This window comes from Cryptomeria japonica, chromosome 5, assembly GCF_030272615.1.
Source record: "Cryptomeria japonica chromosome 5, Sugi_1.0, whole genome shotgun sequence".
Taxonomy (NCBI): Eukaryota; Viridiplantae; Streptophyta; class Pinopsida; order Cupressales; family Cupressaceae; genus Cryptomeria; species Cryptomeria japonica.
Window position 1 is genome coordinate 27,363,515 of NC_081409.1, and position 18,220 is coordinate 27,381,734.

The 18,220-nt window shown below is 36.1% G+C and overlaps 1 protein-coding gene across 7 annotated transcripts in view; it reads right to left on the minus strand.

Annotated features, from left to right (window-relative positions):
* LOC131033673 (uncharacterized) overlaps positions 1-18,220 on the minus strand; it is a 115,951-nt gene that overhangs the window by 41,977 nt on the left and 55,754 nt on the right. For 4 of the 7 annotated variants that reach the window (XM_057964948.2, XM_057964950.2, XM_057964949.2 and 1 more), the window contains 2 exons: positions 3,052-3,096; positions 783-897 (listed from right to left, as the gene is read on the minus strand). The exons of 1 other annotated variant lie outside the window; for it this stretch is intronic. In XM_057964948.2, coding sequence (XP_057820931.2) covers positions 783-897; positions 3,052-3,096 — 160 coding nt within the window. The remainder of the gene's footprint in view (positions 1-782; positions 898-3,051; positions 3,097-18,220) is intronic. 2 more of the 7 variants (XM_057964946.2, XM_057964952.2) reach the window with 1 other exon arrangement.

Here is an 18,220-nt window from a genome sequence, read left to right on the forward strand (position 1 = left end):
GAAAGACAAGCAAACAACCTGCTATTCAAATCTTCAAGTTGTGTGTTCCTGCTTTTCTAATACATGAGTTTTCCATTCAGTTATCTGGAATACCTATGCTCGATTTTATAATTAGCAGCAACTATGCTAACGATGTATATATTCTGGAGACACAATGTAAAATACCATTTTATATCTCTAATCAGTATATAAAAACATTGTGATGCTTCTCAATAAGAAGGGCAGCAAAGGTACCACCCATAGGTAGCTTTTCTGAAAGTATTATGATATGATGCTCTCCTTTATAACCTGGGACATGGCTAATATCATGATCTGTTGTAAGTATTTTTGTATGATCCACATCATTACTCTGTATTTATTTTCTCAGGACCTTTCAAAAGGCCAAAAATTTCTACAATTTTCTAGCCAAATTTTCTTAACATAGTCTCATATATTTTGATCTTTAAAAAAGGTTTATCTTCAACACAAACAACAGAACACTTACAATTATACAATCAAAGCATAAATAGAGTAGACTCAAAATAAGACTTGCTTAAATTAGCTTTCATGCTTTTAGCTTCAGGCGGTCACCTCACGTTTCTTAACACATTGGCAGCCATTTCTAATTGTCTTTCTATCGTTACTGGTTCTACTTTTGAGCCCCACTACCCTACTTTGGTCATTCATAGACATTAGAATAATTTAAATGTTTCTTTTCTATAGATTACTTTACAAGCATCCTATACAAAATCATTATTTTCTAACATAAAAAAGAGAATAAGGCAACATAGCAAGTTTAGTACCTCAATCACTGGATTTGAAGAGCACATTTGCACCAACAAAGAAGTGTCACAAGTAGATGACTTTGATATAATAGGGGATCCAAGATCACTGTCAAAATTTGCTTTATCCCTCACTCTAGAAGAAAAAATAACAAGACATAAGTTTCATCGATTTCATCTATATAATCAGCACATAAGAGTATACAAAAATTACATAGCCAATTCAGAATACTAAAGGGGTCCAAAGCAAAATTGGTAATGAACAATCATCAAGCATCACTCAATCTCCAGTGGGTTGGTGCCTACAAATCATTTAAGAGGGGATTGGTGTGTCTTGTGGGTTGGTGCCTACAAATCATTTAAGAGGAGATTGGTGTCTCTTGTGGGTTGGTGCCTACAAATCATTTAAGAGGGGATTGGTGTCTCTTGTGGGTTGGTGCCTAAGAAATTTGTGAGAGTTTTATATAAGCAATATTTTGCCATGGTTTTCTCCCATAAGGGTTTCCTCTACACTACAAGCATAGAATGGCAGACTGATTAGTGAATCTAATCCAGTCAAAAGTAGTGAAGAGGAGTCTTTTCCAGTGCAGTGGTATTGCGAGTCTAAAATCATGCCCAAGGAATGGGAAAAAAAATAGTCTAAAATCATGCCCAAGGAATGGAAAAAAAAAATTAAGTGATTTGCACACAAGAAAAAGTTAAGAGGTCAGTACACAAATCAGTTTACATGGACATGGATAAACTCAGATAAAATGGTATTCTGATTAAGTGAAACATGCCCTATTTTTGGCAAATATGTGTGTGAACAGCATTGCAAATCACAAAGGGATAAAAGAACAAGTTAATTGGTGTTGCAAGTAGAAAAAGGCACCTAAAACGTGTCAATTCCTTTATGAAATAGCACCAAGCATCCTATCCAGAAATCTATTTTTAGCTCGCACTAAAAAGAGCCATCACTTTTTTTAGAGGAAAGCAATTCAGAGATGTGCTCTTTTTAGTCAGAGTTATTTATAGTTCATAGCATTTTTAACTTCCATCTAGGTTTAGTATTCTCTATTTTTAGCTCAAAGTCAGATATTCTTAAAAAACCTATCTATAGATCTCTTAGAATGAGAGAGACATGAGCATAATGTGATACTTTGAAATAATTTCGGTCTATAGCTTAAAGGGAGGTTGCTGGTTTTAGATTTAGAATTATTGGAGGGTATCGTGTAAAAAAATTGCATTGTATTCAATTAGTTAGTGGCTATAGCTGAAGTTGCAGTTAAATTATTTTTTTCATTTCTCATACTAGCTTTGTTAACATAATGAATAAATAGAATTTGTACTTTAATTTCTAATCATATTCTCACCCAACTTGTTGCTGAAATTGTTGTTCATCAAGATTCATTATTGTTAATTCAAAATTCATTGTTCGTTTAATAAATTTATTTTACCTATCTTGCTTCTAGATTACTATCAAGATATTTTGTTATGTGTGTTAAGATAAATTAAATTGTTTATACCAAATTTGCAAGCTTTTTATTGTAATTCCATTTGAAGGTGCAGATCATGGCTTTGTACCAATCCTTTCACTTCACTTACCAAAGCATTTGTATGCTAGTGTTTAAACTGTCCAAACATTTTGTATATTTATAATTTTATATTGTTCAATATTTTCTATTAGTTATAGTGTGTAAATGTGTAGTAACTGCAGGGCTTTTTTTCAGTCAAAAAACATTAAATCATTTTTCCTTGTGTTAAGTGCAAGTCAACATTTTAACCTAGGTAACACAAAAAGATGCACATTAAATTTTATTCAGTGTGACCGTAAACCACCTCAGAAAATATTGTAAAGACTGCAAATAGCAAGTATATATTATGCAAATAGCGTTAAATTTATTCAACGAGGGTTTCCTCTTCTAATTTGAAGAGTAGTCCTACTGCACATCTGTTCAATTTTATGTCACATTATAAGGTGCAAATTGAAATGATCACAATTTTTTGGTACCCACCATAGGGCAAAAGGCAAAAAAATCTAGCAAGCTTTCATTTCATGACAAATGGCAACTTCCCATCATGTTGCTCCTATTTTGTAGCCTAACCTCAATTGGGTTGAACAAGATTAGGAGGATATATTGGATAGTCTGAGCCTTAAGGCACTTTTCTTTAATCAAAAGAAAATTCCTAAACATTAGAGAACAGCAACAACCAACAAATCTTGCAATAAAAAGACTAGTCTTACCTCCTGCTTGGAATTAAAAAAAATCTAGCTTTTAAATTCTACAAGATTAAGGAGGGCAAGACTTACAAATCATGTTTCTTCATCGTCCTCCTATGAGTAAAGGCTCTTCTCCTGCAAGAGTTCCAAAACTTGTTGAAATTTTCTCAAATTTGGGAGAAGAACCACTTCAAACAATGGGTGACAACAACAACAATGGTGGAAATGGTGAAAATCGCAATAATCAACATACTCATATACCATGGGGTAACACTATTGGTCCTTTGGCACTTCTAGGAAATCATAGAAAAACTCTTCCAAAGTTTCATGGCAATGGAAATGGACATCCTTATGAGCACATATTAGCTTTTACAACTGATCGTACAGTTTTAAGTGTAGCACATGAACATGTTGTAGTTCACTTATTTGTTTAGACTTTGCTTCCAACTGATTGTGCAGTTTTAAGTGTAGCACATGAAGTTGTTGTAGTTCGTTTATTTGTGGATACTTTGGTGGGAAATGCAACTAATTGGGGTTCCATCATCTTGAGCCTCATTATATCACCAATTGGGAAACTATGTAATGTCCCCATTTTGAGATAGGATTTAATAATAAATAATAATAATAATAATAATAAATTAAAACATAAAAAAATATAATATAATTAAAATGTAATTAAGTTAATGAATGGTCAAAAGGCATGCAATGAAGAGCTATGACTCAAAAATGAGATATAAGAGGGGGAAGAGATCGTTTGAAATTGGATAAGGAGGGAAGAAAGGAATGAAGCATGGGAATCAAGGAAGGATTAATGGAGAAGAAAGGAATGGTAAGTAGATAAGGTTGTGTCTCTTTCAAAGGGCAAGAAGTATGAAGGGTTGTACTATTTCAAAGGATGGAAATTGTGATAGTTTGTATCTCTTGCCCATTATTTCAAAGGGTGGAAATTGTGATAGGTTGTATCTCTTGTCAAGGGGCAGGCATGATGAAGAGATGTGACCTCTCCCTCACATGGGAAGCTATAAAAGGAGGAAGGTTCATTTTAGGAAGAGAGGGAAGGGAGTGAAAAATAAATTGAATGAATGATTCAATAATCGGATGATTACATTGAACGATATACACACGTATATATAGAGGTTACAAGACGGTGTTCTATAATTAGAACATAACGTTAAAGTAAAAGATTAAAGAGCTAAACACTAAATTAAGCGTGAAAGCTAAATTAAGCTTAAAAGAAAAAGATAAAGCTAAATGCTAAATAAAGCTTAAAAGTTAATTAACCAAAAAGCTAAATGACCATTAAACAAGGAACTAAATATAGGTGACTAAAATATAATTAAATATTCTAATACCCTCCCTTAATGGTCATTCTATCTACTAACTACCCTACAGAAAACACTGCAGGTCTTTTGATCACAAATGAAAAGAACACTCTGTTGCGGTGGAGACCTTCCCTCGATCTGAAGAGTGTTAATGACCAAGAATACCAGAATCCATCCAACCTGACGTTGGATAACCAAACTGAAACCTGAAACCATGATTTTGAGGAAAAACGGCAAACCCTTTTGCAAAAGAGTATCAACTCCAAAACTGACTGCAAGATACCACGGTTGCAGATGTTCGCCCTAGCAAGTGCGACCCAAACTAACTGCAACAAAGCACGATTTTGAGGAAAAAACCGTCAAACCCTGAAATAGGAACCCTCGAAAAGAGAATTTACGATTTTGAGGAGAAAATCGAAAAACCAAGAAATCTGAGGTTACAAATCATTGTTTTTGTGGAAAAAAAATGGTAAAACCCAGATAATTAAAATCTTACGCGAATATTGCAGATTACAGATGAGATAATTTTTAAGGGAAAATTATAAACCCTGCGAACAATTTTTGAGGAAAAAATCGTGAAAACCCTCCCATGATTTTTTGTGGAAATAATTAGAAAATCGACAGACAATTTTTCAGGAAAAATATCGTGAAAACCCTGGGACCTGTAAGACGAGGTCTGGCCTAAATCAATCTGATCAAGGCAACAATATTCAGATATCGTGAACATGCACTGTTTCCAGGTGTTGTGGCAGTTGTTGAACTTTTGTCTGTGTTCCAACATGATGTTAGTCAAAGATGCCATCACAAAAATGGAGGTTGAACGAGGTCAACCTAGTGAAAGCATGAGATAGAAGAATCTGATTCAAAAATCAGAATAGAAGCAGCTGCACAAAAAATCTGAAACCCTGGAGGAGAATTCTGGCACGAATTCTGAGGCACGAATTTCGAGGTTTGGAAGAAACCCAGAAATTAAAATTTTCCGCAAACTTTAAACAGCATAAACAGTGCCCAAAAAACAACAAAAATCCCAACATCCATAGAAATAACAGAAATTGCGAACTGTTTTTAAATTCCAAGGCAAATTCGTTGGCACAAAATTCGAGGCGTGGAAAACGAGGCACCCAAAAAAATATGAGACCAACCTAGAAAAGTTCTCGAAAAAACCCACCAAGAATCTGAAAACAAAATGCAGATCCGGTGGCTCAAAAATCGAGGCACGAAAAACGATACACCCAGAAAAAATTGACGACGACCCAGTTGAGGTCTCGAAAAACCCACCAAGAATCTAGAACCAAAAAAAAAATTGACTTGAACTGAAGGGTCAAAACCCTAGTCGAAAATTGCAGAAACCCTAGGAAAATTTTCAATCTTCAAAAAAAACTCCAGGTTGCAGGCCCGAAAATCTCCAGAACTCTTAAAAAACATGAACTGTTGCCCAACACAGAAATTCGCCCACAAACCAGAAACCCTCAAAAAGCCTTCTAAAAAGCAAAATAGTTTTTTTTATAAAAAACAATAAAAAAAAATCTGGAAAATATTCCAAAAAGGAAATGAATTTTTATTAAAAATTTCGCCAAACTTGAAAGAATCCCATTGACCCGCTCTGATGCCATGAAAAATAAATTGAATGAATGATTCAATAATCGAATGATTACATTGAATGATATACACACGTATATATAGAGGTTACAAGACGATGTTCTATAATTAAGAACAAGTCGTTTAAAGTGAACTACTAAAGAGCTAAACGCTAAATTAAGCGTGAAAGCTAAATTAAGCTTAAAAGCTAATTAACTAAAAAGAAAAAGCTAATTGCTAAATAAAGCTTAAAAGCTAATTAACTAAAAAGCTAAATGACCATTAAACAAGGAACTAAATATAGGTGACTAAAATATAATTAAATATTCTAATAGGGAGATCAATGTGGAGAATAATATATTACTCTAAAAGGCAGCAGTGATAAGTGGTGACTCAATTGTTATGAAAGGTGGTGTTTCAATTCCTATGAAATGTGGTGACTCTTCCCCCAATAAAGTATAAAGGAGAGATCATTCCAAGCATTCAAGGATCACTCACAGACTCATCAATCATCTAATCAACAATCACTTAGTTGAAACTCACCAATACCTCAAATCATCCAATCAAAGGAATTCATTGAATCAATCAATCAATCATTCATACAAATATCATCGAAGGATCAGACTTGGTATTTTTCATAAGATATTAACTACTCAGCAATTCAACTGGTTCTTATAGTTGGTATGAGTTTTTTGTGCATAACATAATAAGTGCTGTATCAATATATATATATTTCTGCATACTTCTGAATTAATACGCATTGTTGTTTATGATCACTGACATAGCATAATAGATATATTGCTGATTCATTGCGTGTTACTATCTATGACTGGTTTAAAATATGGGCATAGGAAATATGTGATCATGATAGAAGATGTTATGCATATTTATTCTTTCTGACTACCGTAACGAGCCATGGTAGAAAAATTGGGGAATTCCGAACTACGAGTAGGGGAACAGCAATGGGGTCATCTTCTAGGTATGCCACCTCATGGAATAAGACCGGGAAGTATGAACATGAATCAACAAAGAGACCAAATCATCCATCTAACTCTTCTTCAAAGAGTCTAACTACCAAAAATACATAGGTTTCATCTTGTCTCTTAATTCAGCTAAGTGTAAACTACTAGCATCACTAACATCAACACCCAATAATTCCTCAATTGAGGCAAGGATCTTCATCTGAATGTCCTAAATCAATCCTTCCATGTCTGTATAACTCAATTGGGCGTTCTCATAAGTTGATTTCTTCATGCCCAATGAACAATACCAACCATGGAAATCCTATCTGTCTCCACAGTGCACAACGTTATCGCTGATCAACGTGGACTTGGGAATTTTCTTCAAAGCTCTGAGGCATGGAATAGTCCTAAACTGGATAAGCCAAAATTCTTCCCAAACTCCCTCCAAATATTGGATTCTAAACATGAGCCTTGTTGTCCTATCATATGCCTAGACAAACTGAGTAAGGAAATCATCCGCCTGTTTTCTTGCACTTTCAATCCACTATCATTGTGGCATGTAAATCCTGAATATTCTCTGGTAGTATCACTGTGTTGGAACATTGTTGGGTCTCCTTATTCTGTAATGTTATTTCAACTTCCTTAATTGATGAGACATTGAGAGGGGGTGAAGGAATGATAGGTGAAGGAATGATGGTCTTTTGCTTCTTCTTCTTGAACCTCGTCAATCTTCTTCCCTCTGGCCTTAACTCCTCCTAGCGTGTTTTTCCTTCTCTTGGGAGCTTGACTCTCTTCATAAGCATGAATCCTAACATCACTGATAGTCCTCTGATCATCTTTGGAAGTAGATTCTTTTGGCTTCATCTTTTCATAAGTGAAGGAAACGCCCATATCAACTAACTTATTCATCAATATCTTTAAATCTATATCTTTTAATTCTGACCAATTAGGCAATAAGATCGCCTTCTTCATTTCAATTTCATATTGTGGATGCGTATGATCTCTGTCATCTAACACTTGATCAAGAATGAGGAAAAGTCCACACTTCCTCGTGAAATCTACTGACATTCTGGACCACATTCATCTCTTCACTGCTTGCTCGTCCATCAAGTTAGCCCAATAATCCTCTATGTTTGTCTTGTGGATGAACTTCTCTCCCCTGATCCTTCCAACTTTTTTATCTGGATCAAATCTTTCTCTTTTCTTGAAGGTTGCAAATCGATAGAATGCAAGCTCCTCACTCACAGTGCTTGCGACTAAGGCAGACTAGCAAACCTCCAACGTCTTCCCAGCTGAAATAGGGAATGGCATGCCTGTCCTATGCTTCTCTTTCTGAATGAAATCAAACTCTAGAAGTTGTCTCACCACTTCCAACAAGATCATTCTGTCGAAAGGATACCTAGGAAGCCTGTACGGTTCGGATTGAAACCCATGAATCCTAAGGTACGTGAAAGTGGGAAACTGAATATACCACGATCCATATTTCTCTATTAGCTCTGTTGCCTCCTTGGAGAACCTCCTGTGGATTCCGCCTTGCAGCATCCACGTGATGTACATTGTGAATACATCATTCACTCTCTTATAATCTTCAATTCTATATATGCTCAACTGGGGATAGCACTCATAACTCCTAAATTGTCCTTGTCCATTCTCAACTTCACCTCTGCATATAAATCCTTTGTATGTAACAAACCACGCAAGCAAGTACACCAAATAGGAAGTCATGGCGAATGACTTGGACCGCTCTACATTCCTCAGCTGAAAGTCCAGATTGTCACTTATGATTCTAGACCAATTTATCAATGTCCCTCTAAGACAATCCTGGATGAAATAGAACATCCATCCATCGTATATTGCAACCTGCGGCATCCCCATCACTCAGTTAAGCAGGAATACTAAGTCACTCTATTCCTCTTTGAAGTTTGTGCACATGAGTGTATTGGGAGCCTTGGAATGATGAAGCCTCGGCTCAATCATCCACTCCTTATTCACCACATTTTTACACGCATCCATTTTCTTCGTGTATCGATCTTCATATTCATCCTTAGTTACATTCTTCATGTCTGATCCACGTGGAATTGCAAACACTTCAAGCATCCTCAGCAAGGTAGGCAATGACAACACCCTTAGGAGTCTTGATCATTCGCGAGCAAGGATCATAACATCGTGCACACTCCAGGATAAGCTCACTGCACTGTATGGACTGTGGGAATCCAGTGGCTTGAAAAATACCACTCTTCATAATGTTTACATACGTTGGGGAAGGAATCTAATTTCCAACTCCGAACATCTGTTGTCGCATTAGGTTCAGACTCAAGAAATGCATGTTTGTATCCGTAATCTCCTTCCATCTGGATGACATCTTGGATTTTGGATAGAATCCAGTCTTCACAATCCTCTGTTGTTCTCTTCTTTCTTTAAGTACGGACTTCGACATCGCACGGGATCAAGAGTGACTAAGGAGAGGTGTGAAAGATGGTGTTTTCACACAAAATTATGTCTGAGGACACCTTCTGAAGTCAACAATGGAGGTCAACAAAGTCTGAAGAAAACCTGCAATTGTACAAATTAACATTTCAAAACAAGTTGCAATCGCCTAAATGTGCATAAATTTGATGGATAACAACTTAGACAAAGAAAGCAAATCAAATCTGGGAAAAATAGTATGGCTGGTAAGAGTTAAATTTTCTGAGGACAAGCAGCCATGGCGAAGTTGCAGACCTGTACAGCTCTCAAATGGTCAAGTGATTGACTGAAAATGACTTGAAATTCTCCCAAAGGTAAATCGTTAAGTTTAGAGTTGGCTGGCAATGAAAGTTTAAGTCTAAAAATAAATGGACAGCCAACAATGGAGGTCACCACTGCTGCAAAAATGGCATCAAAGTTCAGATCTGAGGAATGAAAGCAAGTAAGGAGCAATGGGAGTACCAAGCATGCATGGAATCCATCAGAATATGTCCCCAAAACACTTGCCAAATAAAAATCGAATTTTCCCACCTATGACGTCAGCTTCAAATCTGGAAAATGTCTTCAATCTGCATACAATCTGCCAGCAATGGTGTGAGAGCAGCAAGTGAGGATGGCGGCATCAAGAAAAATCATCAAGGTTTGGAGTCAAAACCCCATCACAACAAATTGCCCCTTCACCAAAATCGTGGATTTCTCCAAAACTGGCAAACTTTGACGAAAAATCGTGGCATGAAGGGTCTTCAATGGCAGCCATATCAGTCTGATAACAGCATGCAAAAATGGCAGCCCCAAGGAAAATCGCCAACTTAGAGGTAAGAGTCCTCTAAAATCATCAAAGTTGCCAAACTAGGAAAAATCACTATCTCCCAAAAAATCGAAAATCTGAAAACAATGGACTCAAGGAACTTCAATGGCAGCAATCAAGTGAATTGCCAAGCTGGAAAAATGGAGGAAAAATGGAAGTCTTCAATCAACCACTCCACCAAAACACTTCATCAAAAATCGCCAATAAGAGAGAAAATCGCCCTTGCATGGAGACACCTAGCAAACTTAACAATAAAATAATGTTGGACTTCTCTCTATTTGAACTCACTTTCATCATCAAATGTCACCACACAAGCAATGTGGGATAAAACACTTGTTCTTATACTTGCTTTGGTGAAACCGATTTGCTTCTAGAAGGTTGAAAACATTAAATGCTTATTGCAAATCATTTAATTGTTTTTTAAATTTATTAAATAATCGTTGCTTTATTAAAAAACAATTAAAACAAGGCTCACTTTATTAAAATATGGCAATTTAAATCAAAATTTGAGCCACTTAGGAAAATCGATCCAAGTAGGGATTTAAAAATCCCATCAAAATCAATTAAAACGTCAAAATATTCCCCATAAGGGAAAATCAATCTAAGTCTAGACAAAATTTCCCAACAAAATTCATCAAAATGCACACAAAATGGGGCTAGGGGAAAAACGACCTTAGTCTGGATGAAAATCTGGACTCAAAATGCACTTCGTTCACTCAAACTACCCCTTGGTGGAAAATCGACCTCAATCTGGATGAAAATCCGGACTCAAAATCATTAAAAATGCTCTTAGTGGAAAATCGCCTTTAGTCTGGACTGAGAGTCTGCACAAAAATCCTCAAAACTCATCACAAAAGACCTAGTGGAAAATCGATCCAGGTGTGGAATCAAGACAAATGTCATCCGCAACCATATCCATGCCTCCCTGGTGGAAAAACATGGGTAGTCAGGACAAATTCTGACACTTAGTCAAAATGTAATGCTTCTAGGGGGAAAACAACCCTAGTATGGATTCACAGTGGTGAAAAAATGAAGCAAGTATGGATTTCAAGGGAAATCCATGTCCAGTTTGGATTCTCAGTGGGGAAAACCATGGGTAGTCAGGAATATGAGGGGAAACGCACCTCTAGTATGGAATTTTGACCTTTTAACCCTTAAAATATGGATTTTCATCCGGAAAATGATGATTTTTCCACTCAAAATCACTTAGAAACTTCGAAACTCAATAAAACTCAACTGGACCTAAGCAAATTCATCAAAAATTGGAGCGTAACACAAGGAAATCTATCAGGATAAAGGGTGAAATCAACTCAAATAACTCCCTAGGAGCGAGAAAACAACCCCAAAAGGTTTGAAAACGCCTTAGCACTTAAAATCACCGATGAGGACATTTAAAAACACATTAAGGCTCCAAAAGGTCAACACTTAGACAAAACTAGGATCATTAAAATCTCAATATTCACGCACTTGATCCTATAACTTCAAAACCCTAAACGACACTAGGCATGATCAAACTCCGAGACTCGGGCATGGGAAACACAAAATTGCCCACTAAGCAACCAAAACCCTAACCTAACAACACAAAAAGCAGGAAAAGAGGGGGTCCCCATTAACAATGGGGTGATGTGTGAAAAGGTCACAACAGCACCCTATTGTGAATGCTCCTCATGCTCTCTATCATGGTTTTGAATGTATTAAGAATGTTCAATCATGGGAAGTAGGATAAAAGTGGCAAGATTAAGGGGAACGGTTATAGGTGTTCAAGTCATTGCATGATTTTATTAAAAGAATTGAATGTACATATAGGCAATCACACAAACAAAGTTTCCTAAAGAAACATTTAATAACTGGAAACAAAATTAGAAAGAAATCTAATCAACCTACAAAATACATTATTGACCATTAAAACTATAATATATGCAAATATTATTCTAATACCCTCCCTTAATGGTCAATTTGTCAACTACACCAAGTTGCCCCCTAAATTTTACACAGTTGGAACATACTGCAAATAAACTAATCCGTCTTCGACAAGTTGTGTGAAGAAATGACAATGAAGCTAAAAATGCTTGGTTCTTTCATGGAAGACTGGATTTTTGGCAAGTTTGAGCACCCCTTGATTGTCACAGCAAAGGGATGAAAGACCTGCTTAAGACATTTGCATGTCCAAAAGCATCCTTCGAAGCCAAACCGCCTCACAAGTTGCTTTAAAAGTTCTCCGATAAAACAAACAAAGGTCGTGCGGGCTGCAAGCAGCGAGGGAGGTCACAGGAAATACCCTTAACGCGAGCAGACACAAGCACAAAGCAAAAATTGTGGGCCGAACGAACAAAGTGCAAGTCGAAAAAGAAAGATTTGGGCTGCTGAAAACCCTAACGCAACATGGAAAATACAGTCGCGTCGCATCATGCAGATAACTAAAAGAATTGCAAGCAGATGCAAAACAAATAGGCACAGGAAAGACGTCACGAAAAAAAGCAGATCGTGAGCCAAAACGCGGCGCGCAGAGGTCACTAAAAACCCTGCATCATAGGAAGAACAGACGCACGCATGAAATATTTTAACACAGGTCATGAAAATTTCTTGCACAAGCCACAAATTCCTAGACCCACAGAAATCTTTAAAAACTTCGAATTTTAGCTATTCAAGAGCCCACAAAATTTTTCTCACCTGCTCTGATACCATGTTCAGGTAATTACATGATTTTATTAAACGAATTGAATGTACATATAGGCAATTACACAAACGAAGTTTCCTAAAGAAACATTCAATAACTGGAAACAAAATTAGAAAGAAATCTAATCTACCTATGAAATACATTATTGACCATTAAACTATAATATATGCAAATATTAATCTAATAATAGGACACCTCACTAGGTACACCACCTCATATGGATGGGAAGGGCCACATGAGGCCAAGGGGGATAGTGCTTTGCCCTCGGGGATAGTGTTCTGCATCTCTAGGGCAACCTATCAAGTCACACTATCTTAGCTCTTCTATGGTTGAGCCTTCTCAAACTGATTTAAGCAATCTTATGATTAGATATATACTTCTAATATATGTTTGATGATTTCTAATTAAAGGGATCTATTTTATGAATTATGATTGTAAATGATTCCTAACTTGTTTGCAGGGCCTCAATCAAAGTGAAAGGTATCTCTAACCCTACTTTGTTTCAATTAAAAATTGTGAAACTAGGGCATTTCCAACAAGGGAACATTACAAACTATGAGTGGGAAATTTCTTGGCATATTCAAGCAAGCTAACGATAGTCCTATCTTGTTTTCCCAACTTTCGAATTCAAAGAAGGATGACAATGACCCTATGCAAGAGTTTATTGCAAGACTTTAGCGTATTGTAACAAGGATATCTATCACTTTGAATTCCTCTTTTAAAATTTTATTGAGTAGTTTTAATAAATGCTTTGCCATCAAAGATCACAATTTTCTTGAAGACAAGACATTAAACAAAATTGGACAATACTCGACAACATGCGATTGAATTAGAGGATCATTTGATTACTACTAGCAAAATCCAAAAAGATGTTATCAAAACTCTAATGAAGAATTTGGCTCTGTTACAGCAAAAGGTGGTCAATGGCATTACAATCATAAAGAGACAAAAGTTCAGCTCACACAACAGTATCAGTCTCCCCCTGAAAAACAAAATCAGCTATTCAACAACTACTATAGGCCATGGTTGACAACTCCACTTAATACGACAGCTATTGAGAGTCCGCCAAATAATAACTATTGCACTTATCATGATACAAATGATAACAGTGGTAATAAGTGCCCATAGATGCAAAAACTTAATCATTATGGGATTTGTAGATATTAAACCAACAATTTCAGGTGTTGTTCAATGTTAAATACAAAAACTCAATGGCAACTCACAACAGGATTCATTAAATATGAACCCATATATGAATAAGTAATGAATGACCTCGATAGACATTCACTTGCTACCAATCTTGATAGTCATACAATGGTTGTTCTCACTCATGCACAACACTTAATAGCAGAAAGAAAGGAAAATGAGATGTGAGACTGCATATGGAGTTTAGCAAAGGTTGGTATTCTAAGCTTAGATGCCACCCTCATCATGGTTAAGATTGGTAGGTCAATTTATAATATGGTGTTGCACATTGTCATTGATGTCAATATTCCTTATGTATGTCCATCAGATTTGTAGAATATCTGAAAGCATACTGAATGCATTCATTAGAGACTATACAGATATTAAAAAACGAACACTCTAATCTTATTAATAGTCTGTGCTAAGTTATCTACCTTTGGCTCGGTTGATTCAAAAGTTCAATAGAATACGTTATTGATTGAAGCCAGAAAGTATGAGAACGATGATTGAATCATATTCATGAGAACGTATGTACTGAGTTGTCATCACGCATGTTCATATGGCAAAGGCTAAATGCAATTAAGATTAAAGAGGCTACGGGTTTAATAGAAGATGTGTCGGTTGTGTTGGTTGATGCAGTTATCACTAACTAAATCTTGGTTGCGGTTTAAAGTTAAAAAGATGTTAAATATTCTTTAATTAGCAGTTGCAACTGCTGTTGGTCGGGTTAGTTAAAACTGCAGTTCCCATTGTTTTTTTATTTAAACATCTGAAGATATTTGTGTGACATCTTTTGGGAGGTATGTTGGCTAAGGCTCGAAATAATCTGATCATGAACAAAAATCTTTGAGAAAGATGCTGTGAATATACAGTGACATGTATATGTGCCTGTTAAACAGAGAGAATACTAGAATTGATGGTGACTGGTGAGAGAGAATGCTATGAACATACAGTGACAATAAAAGTCGTAAGTAAACAGTTCGTTGCAGAAGTCGAGACAAATGTGCTGTATGTATATTGACTTGTATCAAATCTGTTTTATGCGTAGATGCTTCTGTTAGCAGTGATTATTAAATCTTACACAGAACTATTAAGAACAGAGCTTTTCAAAGATTGCAGATTGTATTTGATCTATAAAGTTCTAACAAAGTCTGTCTGAGATTGTGAACAGAATTGCTAGTGTAGATAGAAGTTTCATCAGGAGATTGGTGGTATTACGATGAATATTTCAGTCAAAAATATCTGAAGGGAGAAGACATTTTATCTGTAGTTCTCTTACTCATCATAGTTGTAGAGTTTACATGTGCAGCCATTTATTCAGTTTGTAGAAAGTTTATTTGAAGATTGTTTTATCAGAAGTTTGTAATGTACTTTCAGACTGGAAACACTCAGCTGATTTGGAATCATTTATTTATCAGTTTTAATATTGTAAATCAAAGTCCATTGTAGCTTGTTGGAGTCGGTGCTCTGACTTCAGAATGCAGTGTTGGAAGAGTCGGTGCTCTTCGAAAAGGGGTTCGGTGACTCCTTAGGTCCGGTGCCCTTAAACATTGTAATTGAAGTTTGTAATGTCCCCACTTTGAAATAGAATTCAATAATAATAAAATTAAAATTCAAAAGAATAAAAAATAAAACTAAAATTAAAATATAAAAAAATATTATTAGATATAATTAAAATTTAATTAAGTTAATGAATGGTCAAAAGACATAAAATAAAAAGTTGTAACTCCCTCAAACATGAGATATAAAAGGGAGAAGAGAAACTTATTTGAGAAGGGGATAATTTGGGAATCAGAAGTGCAGATCTAATCATGAAAGATTGTGTCCCTTTCAAAAGGAAGATATAATGAAGAGTTGCACTCTTTCAAAGGGTGCTAATGGTAGAAAGGGTGTGTCTCTTGCCAAAGGGCATACATATTAAAGAGGTGTGACCTCTCCCTCACATGAAAAGATATAAAGGAAAGGAAAAGAAGAAGCATACACAGCAAAGATTATTGAATCACGGGAGAAACATAAATAACAACCTTTAGATAAAGGAGAAGCATCTTCAGTAAACAGCGAACTGAAGGGCTCAAGAACAGTGGACCACCAAGACATATGAAATTGGAAATATAAAGGACCAGCCAGGATATCAACCATATTATCAGTTAATGCAGATCTGGTATGATCTACCCTATTCATGACTTTATAGCATAATAGAATATAATTGCAGATCGAATGTCGATAAAGATTATACAGTACCTTGTGGCCAAATATATTCAGCATATCAATCTTGGTAATAAACAATACAATAAGAATTTATTTATAATTACATAATTATGAATGGTATACGTAATTCATATTATATCTGGCATAAGGAACAATCAATGATGGACAATTATATATATTGAGCGAACTGCCATGATAGTAATATAAGGGAGTTCAAAGAGGGTGAATGGCGATGAGGTCCTCCTCTAGGTATGCCACCTTATGGTAGTTGACCAATGGTCCCATGAGGCCAATGGTCCTCCTCTAGGGTGAAGACATAGTCCCCCGCTCTTGGACTTAGAGGGGAAGGACGTTCAAGACACCCTATTGTATCTTTCCAAACTCTATCATGGTTGATTATTGAATTAAGGGAATTCTAACAACAAGAGAAGGATAAGGATGGAAGTGATGAAGGAGAACCATAGTTGCATGGGTACTCGTTCCCAGCCCCTGGGTTCTCATACCAGAGACTCGAACATGTATCCCACACTGGAAACCTGGTTGGAAACGTCTCCATAGAGAGGAGACTTGCCGCTAACATATCTGCCCGTCTCCCACCGTCTCCAAGGCAAACAAAAAAAAAAGAAACCCTAAAATGTTTTTAAAAAAAACACAGGCAACAAAATAATCAAAATGCAGTACAAACGGAAAAAAACAACGCTCAAAACAAATGCAGGTCACAAGGATTTCCTAAAACATTGCAACAGCCATTACTAAATTATTATATTATATTTAATGTCATTATATTTTAAAAATTTCTATAAATTATTAAATTATATTTAAAAGAAATTAGCATCTCCAAGTACCCACGTCTCCTATTTTGATAAAATAGCCGTACCGGTACCAGCACTAGTCTCCAAAGTCTCCAAGTACCCCCGTACCCGTGCATCCTTGAGGAGAACAGTGATAGGACACCTCACTAGGTAGACCACCTCATGGTAGTTGACCGATGGTCCCATGAGGCCAAGGGGGCTCTAGCTCTCACTCCGCTCTTGGGCCTAGGGTAGAGGGTCTCTTGGACACCTTATTGTTCCTCCTTACTCCCACTTTCTTATCGTTGAGTTCCAATAAGGAATTGAACAAAAACCATGGTTAAGTTAATGTTCCTAACTCTAAGTATAGAATATTTATGCTGAATCGTCTTTCTTGGAATATTTATATTATTAATTATATACATTTCAATGGTTTCCAAGTACCCCCGTACCTGTGCATCCTTGAGGAGAACAGTGATAGGACACCTCACTAGGTAGACCACCTCATGGTAGTTGACCGATGGTCCCATGAGGCCAAGGGGGCTCTAGCTCTCACTCCGCTCTTGGGCCTAGGGTAGAGGGTCTCTTGGACACCTTATTGTTCCTCCTTTACTCCCACTTTCTTATCGTTGATCCAATAAGGAATTGAACAAAAACCATGGTTAAGTTAATGTTCCTAACTCTAAGTATAGAATATTTATGCTGAATCATCTTTCTTGGAATATTTATATTATTAATTATATACATTTCAATGGTTTCCTAACCTATTGCAGGATCTCAATCAGGTACGCATCCTATTCCATTTATTGTTTTACATGGAAATGGTGATTTAGGGCAAAAATTAGGGTTTTTACGAAAAAGGGACATTACAAAATTTTAACTGAGAGGCTGGATTAGGACAGTAGATCCTAGCAGCATTTCTTACCGTGGTTTCCCATCTTGGGTTTCCACGTAATCTTTTGTGCATTGGTTTCTTTGTGTGGTGTATCTCTTAGATTTTAGTTTGGTGCTTTCATTTCAGAATTAAGTTTGATTTAAATAAGTTTTTCAAAAGAATTAATTGGATAAGAGTTTAAGTTATATTTTAAGTTTTGTGATAAGCACAAGAGGCTAGCATCTTTAGGACCCTAATTTTTTGGGTAGATGATAATGAGAGGATGCGTGGAGGTACAAGTCAATATGGGTTGATTTTATATAGACTCAACAAGAGAGGGAATTGTTCTTTCATTTTTTAAGTATTTTTATCTTTTCATGTTTCGTAT